At 44.1% G+C, this 22,251-nt stretch overlaps 1 protein-coding gene across 3 annotated transcripts in view; it reads left to right on the forward strand.

Moving 5' to 3' along the window:
* The window catches only part of fkbp15b (FKBP prolyl isomerase family member 15b), a 55,057-nt gene that overhangs the window by 13,317 nt on the left and 19,489 nt on the right, over nucleotides 1-22,251 (forward strand). For 2 of the 3 annotated variants that reach the window (XM_061673171.1, XM_061673173.1), the window contains exons 6-17: nucleotides 750-848; nucleotides 6,566-6,715; nucleotides 6,796-6,864; nucleotides 9,749-9,892; nucleotides 15,216-15,358; nucleotides 15,444-15,480; nucleotides 15,569-15,676; nucleotides 16,799-16,883; nucleotides 20,333-20,433; nucleotides 20,621-20,687; nucleotides 20,755-20,882; nucleotides 20,971-21,069. In XM_061673171.1, the coding sequence (XP_061529155.1) occupies nucleotides 750-848; nucleotides 6,566-6,715; nucleotides 6,796-6,864; nucleotides 9,749-9,892; nucleotides 15,216-15,358; nucleotides 15,444-15,480; nucleotides 15,569-15,676; nucleotides 16,799-16,883; nucleotides 20,333-20,433; nucleotides 20,621-20,687; nucleotides 20,755-20,882; nucleotides 20,971-21,069 (1,230 nt within the window). The remainder of the gene's footprint in view (nucleotides 1-749; nucleotides 849-6,565; nucleotides 6,716-6,795; nucleotides 6,865-9,748; nucleotides 9,893-15,215; nucleotides 15,359-15,443; nucleotides 15,481-15,568; nucleotides 15,677-16,798; nucleotides 16,884-20,332; nucleotides 20,434-20,620; nucleotides 20,688-20,754; nucleotides 20,883-20,970; nucleotides 21,070-22,251) is intronic. The other variant, XM_061673172.1, reaches the window with a different exon arrangement.

Here is a 22,251-nt window from a genome sequence, read left to right on the forward strand (position 1 = left end):
AGTTTTCTTGTAACATCTAGTGTTTTCATTCTTTTAGTGTATGTCATTGGACTTCCAGACTTTTCATCAACTCTTTTTGTTTTTGTTTTTTTTCTCCACCGTACTTAAAAAAAAAAAAAACTGTGACTTGCTTAATAATGTGGAACAACATTTAAGAACCTACCGGTAGTAATTTTCCTTTATTTAGGCTCAGTTGGGGAAACTAATGATGAAATTGATATCACTGAGCCAAACAGTATACATACAGTATACAAAAACTTCTACATAAAAGCGAAAACATTTTTTTTTAATATAAATGCATGCACGATATTTTGGAACACAGTGTGCTGTCATGTTTTTGGAACATTTAAGCATTCTTAATTGGCATGTGCAAGAGGATAACCGTTATCATCAGTCAGGTTAAAAAAAAAAAAAAAAAAGGTCACGCGAGCTTCTGAACACTTCGAACGCTGAGGAAAGACTTTGTGATCTTTAAGACTGAGAAAAATAATAAATCACAAAAGAGGTGCACATTATGTTCTTGACATAGTTACCGGTGCTGAGAAATGGTTATTTTGCAGAAAGCTTATAGAAGTAGCAAACGTATGAGAAAATGAGAAATCGCAATACCTTTGGGAAACGAGAAAGAATGTAACACTTATTTGTCACGTTGACCAAGTGGCTAAGCACACTTTTGTACACTTCGTCACCGCTTATTTAACTTGCTTTTTTCTGTTGTGCATCTTAGTGATATATTTCTTTTCCTGCAGTTACAGCCCAACAATTACTGCACGTTTTATGATGACCAAAGGCAGAATTGGTCCCTCATGTTTGAATCTGAGAAATCCTCATCTGACTTCTGTAAAGAGGTAAGTAACAAGTCACAAGCTACAAAATATATCTAGAATTAATCAGAATTGTGAACCATTATCGATACAGATTTATTTCGGTGTCACAGGACGTGGGGACTAACTGAAATACCACGATTGAATCCTTCTACTCACTCTAGAATGACTGATTGCAACTTCTTTGAATTAGCTTATCATCATTTCCAAATTGATCTGAGCATGTACAATATTCCTCCTTGAGACGTCACTCTCTCTGATCGGTAGCAAAACTGTAGATGAGGCTCCACAGAGACTAGCTAAAATGGAGGAAACACAGATCTTTTGCCATCTTTTGGTTCCTCGCCTGTGACGGACTGGACCTCACAAATTAGAAAAGTACATCTTGGTTTATGGTTACTCTGCAATGAAAGTATGTACTGTAGGAAGCAATAGTCTCAAACGCATGAAGCCACATCCAAACAAAGTCCCTTGAAGAAACGTTTTGGATGATTCTGCAGTGTTTTCATTCCACGTAATACAATTATTATACAGAAAGTTGTTTAACTCGTGTTTGTTATTCTTAATACTTGCTATATATTTTCCCAAAAACTATCACCATAAAAGATGTTTTTTTTAATGCCTCTGAAATCATGAAAAACAAGGCCTGCCCTTATTTTGATTATTTTATTTTTTACATTTAAATCATTATTGTTGTTGTTATTTTTCTCATATTTTCCTTTCTTGTTTCTCTATTAAATTGTTTTTCTTTACTTTGTGATATGGTCGATAATGAAGAATAAAGAGCTGCAAGACTAGCCTGGTTTACATGGAGCCTTATATTCAGATTATCAGCGCTTTAGAAGCCCAAACTGACTGAAAATGCTCAATATAAACACCTCATTTGGAATAAACAGGCCGAATCCGAAGGGAAATTCATTCGATTCCACTGGGGTGGAATATTCCTTTTGCCAAACCGATGATAAGTCATTTTCACCATGTATACTCATTCGGACTAGAGCCGGGAAAGATCTGTCTGTGCATGCTTCGTCTTGACGTGAATACGTGGTGACTGTTACAAATATACCATATTTTCACGACCATAAGGCGCACCGTATTAAAAGGCGCAGTCTCAGATACTATTTCTGTATTGAACACATACATAAGGCGCACCGGATTATTGGGTGCAGGCATGGTAAAACATACGGTAGCATGCATCCACGCTAAAACAATATTTTTAAAAAGGCAGCGGGAGCAAAACTGAGTTCGGTTGTACTTTATTTAAATATTTAAAAATGTACTCGCGTTATTTTTTTAATCAATCCTCATCCACAAATCCATCAAAGTCCTCATGTTCTGTATCCGAAATGAACAGCTGGGCAAGTTCTCCATCAAACACGCCAGGTTCCCTCTCGTCATTGGGCAGGCAGGCAATCCGAAAAGGCATCCAAAAAACGTGAGGCAAAAAGGCAAGGTCAATAATCAGAACAGACTATGAGTCGGTGACGTGGAAACAAGGAATGCTGGAACGTGACAACAGGGTACAACAAATTGGCGACCAGAAGGAATGAGACACGCGGTGAGATGCAAGGGGTAATTAGGGTAAATGGGGCAGAGGGAGGGAAGATACTTTCAGGAGGAGGTGTGTACGAGACGGGGAAGACCACAAACAGAACACACACCCATGACAGTATCCGAAATGAACAGCTGGGCAAGTTCTCCATCAAACACGCCAGGTTCCCTCTCGTCATTGTCGGAGTCAGTCTCGTTGCCGTGCGGCTCCTCAGAAATGATGGCGGCTTTTACGAAAGCTTGAACAACAGTCCAAGCAGACACGTTGGCCCAAGCATCCACAATCCATTCACAAATTGTGGCGTAACTCGCCTAGTAACTCGCGCTGCCTCCTAGTCTTAGTAAAGCTGTGTTTGCCATCAATGTACTCGCGTTATTTCTTGATCAACCCTCATCCACAAATCCATAAAAGTCCTCATGTTCTTGATCCTGTCATGAAAGGAAAAGATGACAGGACCCAAAAATGCATGACTCCAATACAAATTGACAGTTTCACAAAAGAGAGGTTTAATAAACGAGCCGAGGTCGGTACACAGGCAGGCAATCCGAAAAGGCATCAAAAAAACGTGAGGCAAAAAGGCAAGGTCAATAATCAGAACAGGGTCTAGTCTTACTATGAGTCGGTGACGTGGAAACAAGGAATGCTGGAACGTGACAACAGGGTACAACAAATTGGCGACCAGAAGGAATGAGACACGAGGTTAAATGCAAGGGGTAATTAGGGTAAACGAGGCACAGGTGGGGACGCTGCTCTCAGGAGCAGGTGTGTACGAGACGGGGAAGTGGTTTGGCTGGTCACCGAGGCTCGTCCTCCAAGTGCGCGGTGACGCATCTTTCCGCCGATCTCTGTCCAGCTCGCGATCCAAAAGCCTTTTGTCGATCTTCACGCCGAGAGCGATGAGAGTGTCCAAGTCGGTCGGCAGGTGTAGTGGGACCAAACGATCCTTGACGGCAGGGGATAGTCCTTGAAAAAATCCATCAAGTAGTGCCCTGTTGTTCCACTGACTCTCAGCTGCTTTTATGCGAAACTCAATCGCGTAATCTGACACCCTGCGCTTGCTTTGTTGTAAGGTGACAAGGGAGCGAGCTGCCTCACGATCTGGTGTGAAATACTGAAAAATGTGTTCAATAGTCTTTACGAAACAAGTCCAAGAATGACACGCGGCGGAATTGCGGCTCCATTCAGCAGTAGCCCACTCCTCCGCACGACCAGTCAGGTGGGAAAGGACAAAAGCGATCTTTGCCTGCTTTGTGGGGAAGGCAGCTGCCTGCACCTTAAAATGGAGTTCGCACTGAGTGATGAACGGCTTAATATTCCCAGAATCTCCGGAGAACCCTCTCCGGTCGAGAGAGCTGTGGGCAGATGTCTGCATGGTGACTGCTTCACATGGAAACGGTGGCACAGTTGCGGCATCGGGTGTTGTACCAGCTGGTTCCTTCTTCTGAACCTTATTCATTAGAACTTCAAACTGTGTGGCCACCTGTCTAATCATAATGTCCTGATGCTCTGACAGTCCCTGTAGATGCAGGTGGCGGGCAGCAAGCTGCTCATCCTGCTTCGAGAGGCGTTGACCCTGCACTTGAAGGGCTTTGCGCAGCGGGTCTGAGTCTACTGGGTCCATATTATGGCCAGTTCGTTCTGTCATGAACGGAACAGAGGCTAGAACCCAAAAATGCATGTCTCCAATACAAATTGACAGTTTCACAAAAGAGAGATTTAATAAATGAGCAGAGGTCGGTACACATGAAGGCAATCAGAAAAGGCAACAGTATCCAAAAACTGAGGCAAAGAGGCAATGTCAATAATCAGAACAGGGTCTTGTCTTACTATGAGTCAGTGATGTGGAAACAAGAAATGCTGGTACGTGACAACAATGTACAACGAACTGGCGACCAGAAGGAATGAGACACGCGGTGAGATGCAAGGGGTAATGGGGCACAGGGAGGGAAGATACTCTCAGGAGCAGGTGTGTACGAGACGGGGAAGACAACAAACAGAACACACACCCATGACAGTATCCGAAATGAACAGCTGGGCAAGTTCTCCATCAAACACGCCAGGTTCCCTCTCGTCATTGTCGGAGTCAGTCTCGTTGCCGTGCGGCTCCTCAGAAATGATGGCGGCTTTTACGAAAGCTTGAACAACAGTCCAAGCAGACACGTTGGCCCAAGCATCCACAATCCATTCACAAATTGTGGCGTAACTCGCCTGGTAACTCGCGCTGCCTCCTCGTTTTAGTAAAGCTGTGTTCGCCATCTGTAATCCATCGCTTCCTCGCCGTTCGCAGCTTTACTTTGAATGCCCTGTTTACACCGATGTCCAACGGTTGGAGTTCCTTCGTCGAGCGTCCCGGAATGATGGCAAGCTCCGAGTTATTGCACTCAGTCAAATGGTGACTGGAAAGACGCTTCTCCCGGCTATTTTTTGGTCATTAATCCATTGCTCGAGTTGGTATTCCAACTCGGGCCACCTCGCCATGTTTCCACGGAAACCCGGCTTTGTCTTCTTGACTTGGCAAAGCTCGTTTTCCTGCTTCCTCCTGTTGCGAACCATGAATTTGCTGATCTTGAATTCTCTCGCGGCTGCTCGATTCCCATGTTCCTCCGCGTAACTAATAGCTTGCAGTTTAAACTGTGCTTCGTGAGCGTCTCTTCGTAGGTGCCATTTTTGGGGGTCCTTAACCAAACCATTCTGGTGCTATATACCTACTGGGGGCGTGCCTTTAGCATCCTCTGTCACGCGCACCCTCAGTCACGTCTGCCTTCCTCTATTTAAGCAGCGTGTCAGCAGGACACGATACGTTGATGTCGCTGAAGTCAACTACTGGCTGAGTAACAAGTGCCAATGAGTTTATGCTTAATAAACAGTTTACGTTTCAGTGTTTGTGTTAATTGAGGACTAACACACACAACTCCTCGGAGAGGCACTGATGTTTTTAACGACTTCGCCGAGGTGGAGAGAGCTGTTTTGCTCCTTAACTCGCTAGCGTTTTAGCTCGCAGCTGGGCTTGCGAACACCACAAACAGTTAACGTTCCCTAAAGTCTTTCTGTTGTGTGAATCTACGCGCTGCACATGGAGGAAGGCTTGGGGTATTGGACGTAGCCAACACTGGCGAGAGTTTACCGGTCCACTGGCGTTCCATGAGCCGACTTGCGGCTAATGACACACACGTCCAACTGTGTCGGCTCACTATAACAATGACCATTTATCAAGTCTGGAAAAACTACCGTTGTCCATTTTATTTATCGAACGATAAGTCGAGAGAGTAATTATCGTGACCGGCCTATGACTACTTCAGTCCCACAACTGTCATATAAATCTTTTTTAGATTTTCAGTTTAAAATTAAAATACATTTTACTCAATTGATTGTATGATTGACAGCAACCATAGCCTTTTATAACAGTCATGGAGCACCAGTTTAGGTACAAATGCAGTGTGAGTGATGGCGGTGGGGAAGCCCATTTACATTGATCTTTCCTCTAATGGTAACCTGCATACAGTTATGTAGAGGAACTGCTGATCAGATTGCTGACCGGCGTGCTGACCTCAGTGTTGCGTCTCTGCTTTTGGCAGATGATGTGATTCTTTTTGGTTTCTTCAGCTGTCACTGGAGCGGTTTGCATCTGAGTTTTTATGGTACATCACTGTACAGTATATTCTATCAAGTAAGGTATAATTTATTTCTCTCAAAACGGAAATTGAAAAGAAATTGTTTAAAATTTTAGCATGAAGCTTCAACATTAGGAATCCATCCATTTACTGTACCGCTTATCCTCACTAGGGTCGCGGCCGTGCAGGAGCCTATCCCAGCTGACTTTGGGCGAAAGGCGGGGTACACCCTAAACTAGTTGCCAGCCAAATGCAGGACACATAGAATTAGACAACCACTTGCACTCACATTCAGACATACGGGCAATTCAGAGTTTTAAATTAACCTACCATGCATGTTTTTGAAATGTGGGAGGAAACCGTAGTACACCGAGAAAACCCACCCAGGCACGGGGAGGATATGCAAACTCCACACAGGTGAGGCCGAATTTCAAACCGGGTCCTCAGAACTGTGAGGCAAATGTGCTAACCAGTCGTTCACCGTGCCGCATATTAGAAATGTAAACAAAATATTGCATATTGTAGTACTTAAGTGTGTTAAGTATTTTGCTTATGGTATGTATATATTTTTGCATTAGGTGTGTTTGGCAAAGGCAAACAGCTGCAACGTTTTAGATGCAGTGGTGACTCAGGATTTAAGTCTCGGGGAAGGCCAGGCAGTACAATACGGTGACTCTTTGGAGGTGACGTACAGAGGCTGGCTCTTGCAGAACCACACAATTGGACAGGTCACATATCAAAATCAAACAGAAATATCTGTTCAGTATTGGTTTCATGTACAAATATTAATGACCTTTTTTCATTTCAGATGTTCGACTCTAACCAAAAGAAAGACAATTTGTTACGGCTGAAAATTGGAGCTGGAAAAGTAATTCAAGTAAGAACTTATTTTACTTCTTGTTTTGTTTTCTTTGCAACTATTTTTGACTAAGCGCACAGAGCATTTTTAGAGGTGATAGGTTTTTATGTATTTTTTCTTAGCAATGCCACAATGATCATACTGTATATACAGTGGGTACCGAAAGTATTCAGACCCCCTGAAATCTTTCTCTTGGTTATATTGCAGCCATTTGGTAAAACAATGTTTCTTTTTTTCCCCCCTCATTAATGTACACACAGCACCCCATATTGACCAAAAAAACCAGATTTCTTAAAAAAGAAAAACTGAAATATCACACACAGAGCCATAAGTATTCAGACCCATTGCTGTGACACGGATATATTTAACTGGGGTGCTCTCCATTTCTTCTGATCTTCGTTGAGATGGTTCTACACCTTCGGAGTCCAGCTATGTTTGAATATACTAATTGGACTTAATTAGGAAAGGCACACACCCGTCTATATAAGACCTTACAGCTCACAGTGCATGTCAGAACAAATGAGAATCATGAGGTCAAAGGAACTGCCTGAAGAGTTCAGAGACAGAATTGTGCCAAGGCAGGGATCTGGCCAAGGTTACAAAAACAACCTCTGCTGCACTTAAGGTTTCTAAGAACACAGTGGCCTCCATAATCCTTACATGGAAGACGTTTGGGATGACCAGAATTCCTCCTAGAGCTGGCCGTCCTGCCAAACTGAACAATCAGGGGAGAAGAGCCTTGGTGAAAGAGGTAAAGAAGAACCCAGAGATCACTGTGGCTGAGCTCCAGAGATGCACTCGGGAGATGGGAGTAAGTTCAAGAAAGTCAACCCTCACTGCAGCCCTCCACCAGTCGGGGCTGTATGGCAGAATGGCCCGACGGAAGCCTCTCCTCAGTGCAAGACACATGAAAGCCCGCATGGAGTTTTCTAAAATAACACCGCAAGGAGTCCAAGATGGTGAGAAATAAGATTCTCTGGTCTGATGAGGCGGCACGGTGGACGACTGGTTAGAGCGTCAGCCTCACAGTTCTGAGGACCTTGGTTCAATCCCCGGCCCCGCTTGTGTGGAGTTTGCATGTTCTCCCCGTGCCTGCGTGGGTTTTCTCCGGGCACTCCGGTTTCCTCCCACATCCCAAAAACATGCATGGTAGGTTAATTGACAACTCTAAATTGCCTGTGAATGTGAGTGCGAATGGTTGTTTGTTTGTATGTGCCCTGCATTTGGCTGGCAACCAGTTCAGGGTGTACCCCGCCTCCTGCCCGATGATAGCTGGGATAGGCTCCAGCACACCTGCGACCCTAGTGAGGAGAAGCGGCTCAAAAAATGGGTGGATGGATGGATGGTCTGATGAGACCAAGAGATAACTTTTTGGCCTTAATTCTAACCGGTATGTGTGGAGAAAACCAGGCACTGCTTATCACCTGTCCACTACAGTCCCAACAGTGAAGCATAGTGGTGGCAGCATCATGCTGTGGGAGTGTTTTTCAGCTGTAGGGACAGGATGACTGGTTGCAATCGAAGGAAAGATGAATACAGCCAAGTACAGGGATGTCATGGGCGAAACCCTTCTCTCCAGAGTGCTCAGGACCTCAGACTGGGCCGAAGGTTCACCTTCCAACAAAACAATGACCCAAAGCACACAGCTAAAATAACAGAGTGGCTTCAGAACAATTCCGTGACTGTTCTTGAATGGCCTAGTCAGAGCCCTGACTTAAACCCAATTGAGCATCTCTGGAGAGACCTGAAGATGGCTGTCCACCAACGGTCACAATCCAACCTGGCAGAACAGAGGAACGGCAGAGGAACCCCAAATCCAGTTGTGAAAAACTTGTTGCATCATTCCCAAAAAGACTCATGGCTGTATTAGCTCAAAAGGGTGCTTCTACTAAATACTGAACAAAGGGTCTGAATACTTATGGCTGCGTGATATTTCAGTTTGGCTTTTTTAATAATTCTGCAAAAATTTCAACAATTCTGTTTCTTTTCTGTCAAAATGGGGTGCTGTGTACATTTGAGGGGAAAAAAATAAAAATGATTTGAGCAAGTGGCTGCAATATAACATCCATCCATCCATTTTCTGTACCGCTTTATCCTCACAAGGGTCGTGGGCGTGCTGGATCCTATCTCAGCTTTTTTCGGGCGCGAGGCGAGGTACACCCTGAACTGGTCGTCAGCCAATCCCAGGGCACATTTACACAAACAACCATTCACGCACACATTCACACCTAAGGGCAATTTAGAGTCTTCAATTAACCTATCAAGCATGTTTTTGGGATGTGGGAGGAAACCGGAGTGGCCGGAGAAAACCCACGCAGGCACAGGGAGAACATGCAAACTCCACACAGGCGGGGCCGGGATTTGTACCCCGGTCCTCAGAACTCTGAGGCAGCTGTGCTAACCAGTTGTCCGCCTAGCAATATAACAGAATGAAAAAATTTAAGGGGGTCTGAATACTTTCCGTACCCACTGTAAATGGAAGGCCACGATTTAGAGCACAGACATCCACCAAAGGTGAACTATTCATCAACAAGAAAACAAATCAAAGAGCTTTGTATGTCTGCTTTGTTTGTTAGTGAGCAGGCTAGTTCCTAATTAATGGAGGATGAAGAACAGACACTGGTGTCAATATGATTCTGGAGCTTGGACAGTTCCAATGGTACCATATTGACGCACATGGTAAAAAAATAAATAAAATGCACCTTTATCCAGATCCTCACCGACAATGGTTGAAATTGGTTGTTGAAATGTAAATGGTTATTCCTTCATGCTTCCTCTTATGTTTTGTGGCCTTTTGTTGAACAGTCTCCGATTTCTGTGGTAGTGAATTGATGTGATGATATCAAGTCAAAAATTCGGATGCAAATTGACAATTTTCTTTATACCCTTGTTGTTTGAGCAGGGATGGGAGAACGGGCTGCTGGGGATAAGAAAGGCTGGCTGTCGTCTTATTGTTGTCCCACCGAACCTTGCTTATGGAGCTAAAGGTGTGCCTGACTGTGTTCCAGCTAACAGCACTCTTATTTTTGAAGCAGCACTAAAACGGGTGAGCACCTGTACATTTTGCCGCTAATCCATCGAGATTTGCCAATACGGTATTCAGCCATATGATAAATTTGTGCCTTTGACTTTTTTAAGCAGTAATTTAATATGTATCAGGGATGCACCAAAATGGAAATTCTTCACAAAAACTGAAAATTTGGAAACCCAAGGCTGAAAACCGAAACACAGAAATTATTTGGCCAATTATTAGTAAAATTGCATCTATGGTTATGACTGTGTACTAACCTCACTAAAAGCGAGGCAATGCGGTTGTATCAATTAATATTACTGTTTCAAAGAATAAACCAATTACGAAATGAAATAAAAATGTTATCAAGCAGAGTTCCAACAATGCACAGATAGGGCTTTACGGAATGGGAAAACGTAGCTTTTTTTCCCCCATATAAGTCAATAACGATATATATCATAATATTTTTGCATCTTAAATGTTTTTTTCCATCTTAAATGTTTGCTTCCTCCTGGAAGCCGTCACCTTATCGTGGTGGAGGGGTTTGTGTGTCTCAATCATCCTAGGAGCTATGTCACCCATGGCAAACAGGACCTTGGTGAGGGACCAGACAAAGCACGGCTAAAAGACTGCTATGATGAAAAAATATAAGTGGATTGAGGTTTCCCTTGCCCGGACGCGGGTCACCGGGGCCCCCCTCTGGAGCTAGGCCTGGAGGTGGGGCTCCAAGGTGAGTGCTTGGTGGCCGGGCCTGCACCCATGGGGCCCGGCCGGGCACAGCCCGAAAGGGTAACATGGGTCTCCTTCCCACGGGCTCACCACCTGTGGGAGGGGCCATAGGGATCTGGTGCAGTGTGAGTTGAGCGGTGGCCGAAGGCGATCCGATCCCAGCTACAGAGCGCTCCCGCTGGGGACTCCATCGTTCTGCTGGGTGACTTCAATGCTCACGTGGGCAATGACAGTGAGTTGGCTCCAATGGCGGAGGAAGATGCCGGTCCGACGTGACAGGCCCAAACGTATTGTGAGGGTCTGCTGGGAACGTCTGGCAAAATCCCCTGTCAGAATGAGTTCCAAGTCCTACCTCAGACAGAACTTTGTTTATGTTCTGGGGCAGGTGGGGGACATCGAGTCGGAGTGGACAATGTTCTGTGCCTCCGTTGCTGAGGCGGCCAACCGGAGCTGTGGCCGTAAGGTGTCTGTCGTGGCGGCAATCCCCGAACCGTGAGGATGCCGTCAAGCTGAAGGAGTCCTATCGGGCCTTTTTGGCCTTTGGGACTCCCGAGGCAGCTGATGGGTACCGGCTGGCCAAGCGGAAGCAAAAACATTCCGTGTGGGAGGAGTTTGGTGAGGCCATGGAGAGAGACTTCCGGACGGCTTCGAGGAAATTCTGGTCCAGCATCCGGTGTCTCAGAAGGGGGAAGGAGTGCACCATCAACACTGTGTATAGTGGGGATGGGGCGCTGCTGACCTCGACTCGGGATGTTGTGAGTCGGTGGGGAGAACACTTTGAAGACAACCTCAATTCCACCGACACGCCTTCCCAAGAGGAAGCAGAGTCTGGGTTCTCTGAGGCGGGCTCTCCTATCTCTGGGGTTGAGGTCACCGAGGTGGTTAAAAATCTCCTCTGTGACAAGGCCCCAGGGGTGGATGAGATTCACCCGGAGTTTCTAAAGGCTCTGGATGTTGTGGGGCTGTCCTGGTTGACACGCCTCTGCAAAATCGCGTGGACATCGGGGACAGTGCCTCTGGATTAGCAGACTGGGGTGGTGGTCACCCTTTTTAAGAAGGGGAACCGGAGCATGTGTTCCAACTACCGGGGGATCACACTCCTCAGCCTCCCCGGTAAGGTCTATTCAGGGGTGCTGGAGAGGATGGTCCGTCGGGAAGTCGAATCTCAGATTCAGGAGGAGCAGTGTGATTTTCGTCCTGGCCGTGGAACAGTGGACCAGCTCTACATCCTCAGCAGTGTCCTCGAGAGTGCATGGGAGTTCGCCCGACCAGTCTACATGTGTTTTGCGGACTTGGAGAAGGCGTTCGACCGTGTCGCTCGGCGAGTCCTGTGATGGGTGCTTCGGGAGTATGGGGTACTGAACCCCCTGATACGGGTTGTTCGGTCCCTGTACGACCGGAGTCAGATTTTGGTCTGCATATCCGGCAGTAAGTAAGATTCGTTTTCGGTGAGGTTTGGACTCCGCCAAGGCTGCCCTTTGTCACCGATTTTGTTCATAACTTTTATGGACATAATTACAAGGCACAGCCAAGGCATAGAGGGGGTCTGGTTTGGTGGCCTCAGTATTGCATCTCTGCTTTTTGCAGATGTGGTTCTGTTGGCTTCATCAAGCCGTGATCTACAACTCTTACTGAAGCAGTTCGCAGCCGAATGTGAAGCGGCTGGAATGAGAATCAGCACCTCCAAATCTGTGACCATGGTCCTCAGTCGGAAAAGGGTGATGTGCCCTCTCCAGGTTGGCGATGAGATCCTGCCCCAAACGGAGAAGTTAAAGTCTCTTGGGGTCTTGTTCACGAGTGAGGGAAGAATGGAACGGGAGATCGACAGGCAGATTGGTGCAGCGTTTGTAGTGATGCGGACTTTGTATCGGTCTGTTGTGGTGAAGAAGGTGCTCAGTCGAAACGCGAAGCTCTCTATTTACCAGTCGATCTACGTTCCTACCCTCACCTATGGTCACGAGCTGTGGGCCGTGACCGAAAGAACAAGATCCCGGATACAAGTGGCCGAAATGAGTTTCCTCCGCAGGGTGTCTGGGCTCTTCCTAAGAGAGAGGGTGAGAAGCTCGGTCATCCGGGGGGAACTCAGAGTAGAGCCGCTGCTCCTCCACATCGAGAGGAGCCAGATGAGGTGGCTGGGGCATCTGAATCGGCTGTTTCTCGGACGCCTCCCTGGTGAGGTGTTCCGGGCACGTCCCGCCAGGAGCAGACCCCTGGGACGACCCAGGACACGCTGGAGAGACTACGTCTTTCGACTGGCCTGGGAACCCCTTGGGATCCCCCCCCCGGAAGAGCTGGATGAAATGGCTTGGGAGAGGGAAGTCTGGGCGTCCCTGTTGAAGCTACTGCCCCCGCGACCCGACCTCAGATAATTGGTAGAAAATGGATGGATGGGTGGATGGATGTTTGCTGTTACTCTTAACCTATTGGTTTAAATATTGTTTTTCTGTCAAACGTCATGGAAACAATGAGTCCCAGCCCTGGAACAATGCTATATCAAGGTTCTTGCTTCGTGGTCCCGCTACATTGTAGATTTTTATTCCAGTTTTTACTCTTTAATATTTTATATTGTTTGTACAATATTTTTGTGTTATCCATTGCTCTTGCTCTCTCTCAATATATTGTGTTTAGGCCTGCCATGATAGCGAATTTTTTTTAGAACAACATATTTTCCCAGATACTTTCAAGATAAACGATAGTATCAATGTTTTTTTTACGCCACTGATAAAATGATACGATCGTCATGAATGAGATACATCTTACAATTCTTTCCCTGGTAATCAAACATATGAACACAGCTGTATAATGTTCTCTCATACACTAAAAAGTAGGGCTGCATTTCACAAGAGCAAGTAAATAAAAAGACAAAGTTATGTTAAATAAAGTGCTGAACATAAAGCAAAGCAAGTTCATTTATATAGTGCATTTCATACACAAGGTAACTCAATGTGCTTTACATGATTAAAAGCATTTAAAAACAAGGGAAAAAACAGCTTACAAACATTTAAAACAAAGAGAAAAATACAAGTACAATTAAAACAGCAGTGCAAGAAATATTTAAAAGTGGAAAAGCACTAAAAAGCATGAGGAAATTTTTTTTTAACCTGGACTTAAAAACATTCACACTTGGGGCTAACGTCACTTCTGTTGGCAACTTATTCCATTTGTGTGCAGCATAATGGCTAAATGCTGCTTCACCATGTTTGCTTTGGACTCTGTGCTCCTGTATTTGACCAGAGTCTGTCGATCTCAGAGCCCCACCGCGTACATATCATTAGCATTTCTTTCCTGTATTCAGGAGCTTGAAAATCTATTCAAAAGTTGTCTGGGAGCCAGTGTAGAGACTTTCGAATTTGAGTAATATGCTCTGACCTCTTTGTTCGGGTCAGAACACGAGCTGCAGCATTCTGAATGAGTTGCAGCTGTTTAATGCTGTTTTGGGCGAGTCCAGTCAGAAGACCATTACAATAGTCAAGTCTGCTTGAGATAAAAGCATGGATGAGCTTCTCCTGGTCTGCTTGGCACATGCAAGCCTTCACTAATCAATTAACATCAATCACTGGGTACATCTCATCATCGAATATATTGCGTTACCAAAAATATCAGCGGAATGAAAAAATCTGTTTCATATATACATAGCTGGTCACCTTTCAACATGCTTAGTCTAGATTTTTGATTCCTTTGCCTGGGTCGTGTGCCATCTGACAATAACAAGACTATATTGTAAGTGGAAAAGTAAACTTTTGACTTCTGTATTCTTTGTTGTAGAGGTAGCTGTTGTTGTTTTATTATTGAATTTTTTTGTTATTGTTGACTTTTTTCTGCGAATGTCCAATGAGCAGTCAGTGTCAGACAGTGCCGTGCAGGCGGAGGAGGGACTGAATTGAACTGAATGTACTGAAGAAATGAAAGTGAAACAAACGTACTCATGAGTGATTTTTAACCGCTCCTATCCTTGCGTGGATAGCTTTCACTGGCAGTCGTTTCTTCAAGCTAACGACTAATGTTGAGGCAGTCAAGCACATACAAACAAGTGAAATGTTTTCACCCCCCTTAATAAATGAAATCACCATATAAAAACAGCATTTTAAGTTCACTTGGGTTCTATTTAGTTGTAGTTTTAATTTTTTTACATATAGTGTTTTGGCAAATATTTTTCTGACAGAATCAGGGAGGAAGCAATCTTGTCGTTTTGTTATTGCAAAAAATAAAACTTACTGAAGTCGAAGCAAAACAATCACCTCTTGTTATACAGAAGTGAGAGACACAGAGAAGCAAAGGAAAGCAAAACAATTATCCTTGTCCAGCTGCACTCAACTTATCTTTATCGGAAAACCGCTGGTAGTCACAACATGGCTGGGAACAACCACGACGCACAAAATGGCCGGAAAACAGCCAGCAGTCAGAACACGGAACGATAAAGCATGTGAAAACATACATTTTCCAACTCAATATGAAAAATTATATTTGTCTATATGTATAGATGTATTTATGTATATATGTGTGTGTGTGTGTACACACACACACATATATATATATTTATATTGTATATATGTTTGTATATACAGTATGTATGTGTGTGTGTGTGTGTATATGTTTTTCTTGTAAATAAGACATTGTTTATGTGCTGTAGGTGAAATATTCCAAAGACTATGGCTCTAATCAGGCCACTGCCAGTTCCAGAGATTCTGGCACTCCCTCCCCTGCCCCTAGTGTTGAGATTCTGACCCCAGACCCACCAGTACAAACAACTGCATTGGATTCATGCAAAAAAGGGTGAGGCATACGCCTAAAAAAAAAAAAAGAAATCGACAATCGGATTATCCGTTATGCTTTTTTACATATGTTTTGTTCCCCCTAGGGAGACACCTTCAAATTCCCTTCGTGAACAGCTTATAGTAAGTAATGCCTGGTGACTGTTCTCACACTTAATGTGACAGAAAATGTGCATTTTTTTTTTTTTTTTTTTTTTTTGTCCCAATATAGACTACAGATTCCACAAAGGCCAAGCTGATATCTCGTATGGCAAAGATGGGCCAGCCCATGTTACCCTTTCTAACATGCCAGCCTGAGTCCAGTGACTCAGAGTTGGAGGTGAGTGTCAAGCTGTTAGAGATTTATACTGAGCATATGGTTATGTAACTCTGGAACGCTGGAACCTATCCGAGCCATCATCGGGCAGGAGGCGGGGTCCACCCTGAACTGGTTGCCAGCCAATCGCAGGGCACATATAAACAACGCACTCACATTCACACCTACGGGAAATTTAAAGTCTTCAATGAACCTACCCTGCATGTTTTTGGGATGTGGGAGGAAACCGGAGAAAACCCACGCAGGCATGGGGAGAACATGCAAACTCCACACAGGCGGGGCCAGGGATTGAACCACGGTCCTCATAACCGTGAGGCAGACAGACGCTCTAACCAGTCGCCCAACCGTGCCGCCTGACCGAAACCACACAGCTTAAGATACTTTGTGCTTTGTGTTTTTGCAAATATTAATAGCTTACAGTCGACATTAACTCGCACACATTAGCAGTAGCTAGCTAGCTAGTTTGGATTGGCACACTGTGTGGGTCAACTTCCCACATCAAATCAATTTTAGCTTACGAAGAGGTTCCATATTAACAAATATGCGATACTATATTGCATACCTGCATATGAAGCATCATTTCTATCCTCTTCCATGGCGTTGTTAAACCTACTGACTGGCTGATGTCTCAAGTCTCACCTATATAACTAGGTAATGTGCTAAACACACTTTTGTGGTATATTTCAAAATGTTTTGGAGATGTATTATCTGCTCCCTTTTTATTGCCTTCTCACTAAAACTGTAAATGAACCACTATGAATGAATGTATTCCATATGGTTGTTCACTGCAGTAGAACTTCAATTCACAAACTTAATTCATTCTGAGATTCTGTATGCGAACTGAAGCAAATTTCCCCCCCCCATTTAAATGAATGGAAATAGAATGTTTCTTCCCAGGAGCACAGGTCCAGCCCTGCCAGCCGGATGCCGCCGGAACCGCGACACTTTCCAGGGCTTCCTAAAAGCACAATCACTTTTCCCTTTCTTGGGAGTCATAATTTAGAGTCCCTGTCCCCCAAAGGTTTTGAGTACCTCTGGCTTAAAGCCTCCCCTTGTTTGAATCCTGTATTAAACTTCCAGTAGTTTTAGTGTTTACAGTTTCTGACACCATCTCATTTTGTGCAGGATACCACCACCGGTAGAGCCAAGGATCTGCTTGTTGCACCGTCTTGTGTGCAGATCTCCTCGACTGCCCCACTTCAAGCACATGGTAACCTTTATAGGTTTTTATTACCTTGTGCATAAACCTTACCTTGTGTGGATTTTATTCCTCGGTCGCAGTAATTGGGATCTTGTGTGGTTGTCATTCTCCTTGAAACCAGTCTCTACTTCTGCTTGAAGCACAACCTGTGCAGTTTAGAAATATAGCTATTACTATGAAAATACATTGTTGAAATTGCTGTCGTGGGACCTTTTACCTTTTTTGTTTGGACTGCGTACTGGAATGGGAGTCGAACGTCTGCCGGATGCATAACCTGTAAGTTTTAAAAAATGCATACGATTACGAGAAAATACTTTTTATTGATGACGTGTTTTGCAATGGTAAAAAAAACCACATTACTTTTCTTCGTCGAAATCGTAAAAGACGTTCGACTCGCGGGTGTTGAATTCCTGCAAGATGGACGATATGAAAAATTCTCATCAGTACCGGCAACAGATGTTACATTATAATGTGAACTCGTGGGACTAAATTATGTTTTTATGTCACGAAGATTGAAGGAGCGTGTTTGCTCGCTAAATGTAGCCAACGTGAGCTGCAAACAAGTTACCTTCGTCTTCGTCGGGGGAAGCTCGTGATGAAGCTCGGCTGGCTATCCAGACGGAGTTCACTCATCACGGATCCCATTTACACAAATCCTGATCGGCAGACGATGAGCCGGCAAGCTGCCGAGAGCATCTCGCCATATGTATGAGCCGACATTTTGCATTTTGATAAGTTTTTTTTTTTTTTTTTTTTTTTTGGTTGAAATTTTTTTTTGTCTTCTCTCTTTTCCGCCATTATGTTTGCCTTCTGTCATAGTCTCCCCTGCCTCGTCCTTGTTCTTCCTCTTCTTCAATCTGATGGAGGGACGTTCACCTCAAGGCATTGTTGCCCTCTACAGGGTGCCACTCCTCATTGCAGTTATCCAAAGGCTTGACGATCACACAAACTGCACAAGACCTTCCCCTACCCATCCCTGTTAAAAAATGCCATTGATGTCTTAGGCAGAGAGAGAAGAGGAAAGCACAGAGCCTAGAATGTGGGGACTTTGAATGTTGGGGCTATGACAGGAAAATCTCAGGAGTTGGTTGACATGATGATTCGGAGAAAGGTTGGTATATTGTGTGTCCAGGAGAGCAGGTGGAAAGGCGGTAAGGATAGAAGTTTAGGGGCAGGGTTCAAATTATTTTACCAGGGTGTAGATGGGAAGAGAAATGGAATAGGGGTTATTTTAAAGGAAGCGTTAGCTAAGAATGTCTTGGAGATGAAAAAAGTATCGGATCAAGTGATGAGGCTGAAACTTGAAATTGAGGGTGTTATGTATAATGTGATTAGCGACTATGGTGCACGGGTAGGATCTGACCTCGAGGTGAAAGAGAAATTCTGGAAGGAACAAGACGAAGTCGTTCTGAGCATCCCAGACAGAGAGAGAGTCTTGATTGGCGCAGATTGTAATGGACATGTTAGTGAAGGAAACAAGGGTGATGAAGAAGTAACGGGTAAGTACTGCATCCAGGAAAGGAACTTGGAGGGACAGATGGTGGTACACTTTGCAAAAAGGATGGAAATGGCTGTAGTGAACACTTTTTTTCCAGAAAAGGCAAAAACATAAGGTGACCTACAAGAGCAGAGGTAGAAGCACGCATTACATCCTGTGCAGATGATGTAATCTGAAGGAGGTTACTGACTATAAGGTAGTGGAGAGTGTGGCTAGCCAGCATAGGATGGTGGGTGTGTTAGATGACTGGTGGTGGGGAGGAAGATTAGAAAGACAAAGGCAGAGCAGAGAACCATGTGGTGGAAGCTGAGAAAGGACGAGTGTTGTGTGGCTTCTCGGGAAGAGGTGAGACAGGCTCTCGGTGGACAGGAAGAGCTTCCAGAAGACGATCACTACAGCCAAGGTGATCAGAGAGACAGGCAGGAGAGTACTTGGTGTATCTTCTGGCAGGAAAGGAGAGAAGGAGACTTTGTGGTGGAACCTCAAAGTATAGGAAATTATAAAAGGAAAGAGGTTAGGTAAGAAGAAGTGGGACACTGAGAGGCGTTAATGTCGTCATTCGCCGTCATTGATCGGCTCCGCAAAAGACATTAATCCGCGTCGCCATGGTGCACAGTATATTTGAATCCAAAAGCTTGTTTATTTTTAGTCTCTCCAGCGTGTCCTGGGTCGTCCCCAGAGTATTCTCCCGGTGGGACGTCCCCGGAACACCTCACTAGGGAGGCGTCCGGGAGGCATCCGAATCAGATGCCCCAGCCACCTCATCTGGCTCCTCTCGATGTGGAGGAGCAGCGACTCTACTCTGAGATCCTCCCGGATGACCGAGCTTCTCACCCTATCTCTAAGGGAGAGCCCGGACACCCTGCGAAGAAAACTCATTTCGGGCGCTTGTATCCGGGATCTTGTTCTTTCGGTCACGGCCCACAGCTCGTGACCATAGGTGAGGGTACGAACCGGTAAATCGAGAGCCTCGCCTTTCGGCTTAGCTCCTTCTTTACCACCTTTATGGAGCCAAGGAACATATTTTACAATTGAAAAATCTCACGGAACGCCAACAAACAAAAATGTCACAAAAAGTGGAAACATTAATTACAGTATGTACTTCCTGCCTTCTAATATACGACCATTCATTTGTTCGGTCTGTCACTATGCCTCACTGGCATAAATAGATGAACAAATATACATTAGTTATTGGAAATAGAATTTTTCGAGCAATTAAGTACACATGTATATACAGTCAATGAACAGGTCATTTATATAGACATTCCTCCATCTTGTGATCGGATCGGTTTTTTTTTGTAAAACTCTGTGATCGGCCCCAAAAATCCTGATCGTGTAAAGCCAAGTAAAAATGGGAGACGAAGAAAAAGCATGAGGAGTTCGTGCTGGATGTGGAGGTCCTGGGCTGGTATGGTTACACGTGGTCTGCGGTTGTGAGGCCTGTCGGACATGCTGCCAAATTGTCTGTGACGCCTTTGGAGACGGCTTATGGTAGAAGAATGCACATTCAATTCACGGGCAACAGCTCTGGTGGACATTCCTGCAGTCGCCATGCCAATTGCACGCTCCCTCAGAACTTGCGACATCTGTGGCGTTGTGCTGTGTGATAAAACTGCACGTTTCAGAGTGGCCTTTTATTGTGGCCAGCCTAAGGCACACCTGTGCAATAATCATGATGTTTAATCAGCATCTTGATATGCCACACCTCTGAGGTGGAAGGGATTATTTTGACAAAGGAGAAATGCTCACGATCCCAGATTTAGACAGATTTGTGAACAATATTTGAGGGAAATGGCCTTTTGTGCATGTAGAAAAAGTTTTAGATCTTGGAGTCCAGCTCCAAGTGTTATATTTTTATTTATTTATATTTTTAGTCAGTGTATGTCTTTTTGCCCATTTACCTTGTGACATGGTACATTTTTGTCAGTTTGCATTATTTGTTTCTATTGTTTCTTTTCAGTGCTTCCACATCCTTACCCTGCTCTTCCGACTAATGTACTTCCCAACCTTACCAATTTTGCTGCTCAGCCTGGTTTGCTAGGTAACACACACAGTTTTCAGGTGAGATTTCTTGCCATTTTGTCTGTATTTATTGTACATATTTGATCAATCAATCAATCAAAGCTTACTTCTATAGCACTTTTTATGAGAGGAAATAAAGGTTGATTCTTGTTCTGTTCATTTGTTTTCATTCTTATTATTGTATTGTTGTTGTTGTTGTTGTTTTAAAGCCTTTCTCCTTCAACAGACTTATGTTCCTTCAACTCAGCTCCAGTCTGTTGGCCAAGTTTATCCTGCACGTGTCCCTTATATTGGTAAGATAAGAAAACTCAGTTAAACGAGAAGAATATAGGAACGTAATGTTTCTTTGTATATTTTAAGTGGGAAAATGTCCTCCAGGCTCCAGTGACATGACTTCCTTCTTGATGATTGACGCCCGACAGCAAAACACCGAGATCCGGTTAGCTGTCGGAAAAGTAGCAGACAAAGTTGATCAACTTGCATCTAAGGTACACAATCCAAGAATATGCCAAGTATGCCTTTAATACAAATTTGTCTTACTTTCGACTCAAAATGATTGAATATTTTATTTATTAGATAGACGACTTTCAAAGGCAGGGAACTGTCTCCTTGGGCCTGTCCGGTATATCGATGGAGTCCTCCATGATCATGCAAAACGTCCAAAGAATTATCCAGGTATATGTCATTAAAGGTCGTTTTACCGCCAGCTTGTGTGACTGACAAAAATGTACATGAGCGAAACAAAACCAGAACTACAAGAAATAAAATAAGAATGACGGCAGCTCACAGTCCGGACTACAGACGAAGTTGAAACTTCTCAATTTTCATTGTAAATATTATTGAAAAAAAGTCCTTCAGTGAGTCATCATGACTGCTTTATGACCGCGCACTTCGGTATGAATAATTAACCCACAATGCATTGGGCACTTAACACGCCAGTAAAACTGTATTATTAATGTGTAAATAAAAAAAGTAACAACAATCGGATACACTTTTTACAAAGGAAAATAACAAACATAATGTGGCGATAGTGAAATTGTGCATTTCTTTGTAATTTTATGGTAGTGGGATTTGAACCCCAGTCCTCAGAAGTGTGAGGCAGATGTGCAAACCAGTCGTGCCGCCATCTTTAAAATATCGTTTTGTGTAAAGAACATGTTTTAGCGAGCTCGCTTGAGATAAAGTAAGCGTGTCCGAGCGAAATTTCAAACTAGTCATGGATTCTCAAAAGTACTACGCCTCGTCCTCCTCTCTCCCGCTGCGGCTGTTACCGCCGCTTATGCTGTAATTGGCCAATTTCAACAAATAATTACTTGGGCACTCTTTTTATTAGCAATGCATAATCACAGCTAGACGATGATAATCTTCAGAAGAATTTAGGCTTCGAAGGAAGCAAAAGCTGAATTATTTTATAAAAAGTTCAAGCAACTGATCTCATTTGATGTGGAGAAAATGGAAAGGAAATGAGTAAATCAAGTTGCAAATTTGTGTAATATCTTTCCCTCGTAACGACTTATTCACAATAACATATTTTCTCGTATTTCTGTAGATCCATCCATTTTCTTTCCCGCTTATCCTCACTAGGGTCGCGGGCTGCTGGAGCCTATCCCAGCTATCTATTTCTCAAAATCCTAAAAATAATAAAAATGCAGATGCCAATGCACTTACGAGCGCCTCATTGCTTGAGACAAATGTAAGGAATGAAATTTCTTGAACTGTCAAACTACTCAATGCAAAATGAAAATGAGACAAAAGGAAAATGTTTCCGGGTCAGTGAGTCAAATCCAGATGAAATCTTCCATCGATGAATCAATCTCAAGTGGGGACGCGGCACTTATTTGCAATAACTTGACAACT

This window comes from Phycodurus eques, chromosome 3 (genome assembly GCF_024500275.1).
Source record: "Phycodurus eques isolate BA_2022a chromosome 3, UOR_Pequ_1.1, whole genome shotgun sequence".
Taxonomy (NCBI): Eukaryota; Metazoa; Chordata; class Actinopteri; order Syngnathiformes; family Syngnathidae; genus Phycodurus; species Phycodurus eques.